Consider the following 1,364-nt stretch of genomic DNA (forward strand, 5'->3'; position numbering starts at 1 on the left):
GGTCAGATACTAGCAGGTGAGGTCAGCTAATTTATTAAATTATTATCATTATCACTACCATCATCCCCCTCCCCAAGCTGGCTGCACTAGCTAAGGATGCCAAATAACTTTTTGGGACCAGTGATTAGGATTCTTCATGAGTTACATGATGCAGCTAGGAGTAGGATTGGGCAACTTTCATCACTTCCATCACCCCTACCAAAGTAAGAGTGGAAAAGGTTACTGGGCAAATCCCATCTACCCAGTAGGTTAGTCCAACCCTTTCTAGTTATGACTTATGACAAAAAGATCCATAAGAGAGGTCTAGTTAAGGCATTGGAATCTGCTTTGTCTACTTCCCTTTGTCCCATGGGTCTCTGTTACTGGCACTTGGGTTGGGAGTATCCCTGCAGAGAGTGTAGACTTGCCCATTATCACCACCTATCTCTGGCTTGAGAGGCATCTTTCACCTAATAAATTAAGCACTCAGTCTTGAAGTTAGAGGCCAGGAGTTCTTTGTGAGTCTGGGAGTCATCAGATGAAATATTCCTCCTTCTTCCCCTGGACTGAGTCATTCTCCATTTGCAGGGTTGCACTGGCTTCTCCTCCTGCAGGCTCATAGGTGATATAGCTGCCTTTGTTCTTGTGCAGGTAAATAATGATGATGATCAGGACTGAGAGAAGGGTGATGAAAACCACTGTGAGAACACATGCAATGACTGCAGTGTTGGCACCAGCTGTAGGAGTCAGGGTTTCAGTGGCCTGTAGGAGTGGAGTGGACATCAGCTCATCAGCTTTTGCAGGAGGTGGGGTTGGGAGGCCTGTCATGATGGTAATATGAGAGTCTTTACACCTGGAGAGGTGGAGAAGAGCTCAGGTAGAACCAGATGGGGAGAGGACCTGTCCGCTCCGGGGCATCCCCTGGTTGGGCACCGGATACCTTGGAGAGAGGTTGGACAAGAGGGACTGGGAGGTTCACTCCTGGTGCTCCAGCCCAGAAGCTGTGGGTTGTGGTCCTTGCGGTGGCAAAGGTTACTGGTAATGTCTCCTAAAATATTCTAAACCTATTCCAGAGCTATTGGGCAAATAGGGAGCAAAAAGATCATTTTCTGTTTCTGATTTTTATGTATTTTAAGCACATTAAACACAAGTTAATTTTTACATATTAGTCACTTTCTGTATGATAAAATAGAACTAGGGGAAAAGAAAGAAAACCCTGAGATTGAAAGGAAAGACATAAGAGAGAATTTGAAAACGTGACCATAGTGTACATTCAGATTCTGTAGCTTCTTGTTGTTTTTGTTTTGTTTTGTTTTTCTTCCTCTGAATGTGGATAGCATTTACATGTATCCCAGGGTCATCCTAGTTTTCTAAACTGCTGAGAG

At 44.4% G+C, this 1,364-nt stretch overlaps 1 protein-coding gene across 1 annotated transcript; it reads right to left on the bottom strand.

Moving 5' to 3' along the window:
• Positions 1-513: 513 nt before the first annotated feature.
• Positions 514-994, bottom strand: LOC141489772 (small cell adhesion glycoprotein-like). Its single transcript, XM_074190208.1, has one exon. It carries the CDS (start codon positions 805-807, stop codon positions 514-516), a length of 294 nt encoding a protein of 97 aa, XP_074046309.1. The 5' UTR covers positions 808-994.
• Positions 995-1,364: the final 370 nt, after the last annotated feature.

This window comes from Macrotis lagotis, chromosome 5, assembly GCF_037893015.1.
Source record: "Macrotis lagotis isolate mMagLag1 chromosome 5, bilby.v1.9.chrom.fasta, whole genome shotgun sequence".
In the NCBI taxonomy this organism is placed as follows: Eukaryota; Metazoa; Chordata; class Mammalia; order Peramelemorphia; family Peramelidae; genus Macrotis; species Macrotis lagotis.

Bases quoted from the DNA above. Each gene is read 5' to 3' on its own strand.
- LOC141489772 (XM_074190208.1), bottom strand. From the start codon at position 807: ATGACAGGCCTCCCAACCCCACCTCCTGCAAAAGCTGATGAGCTGATG.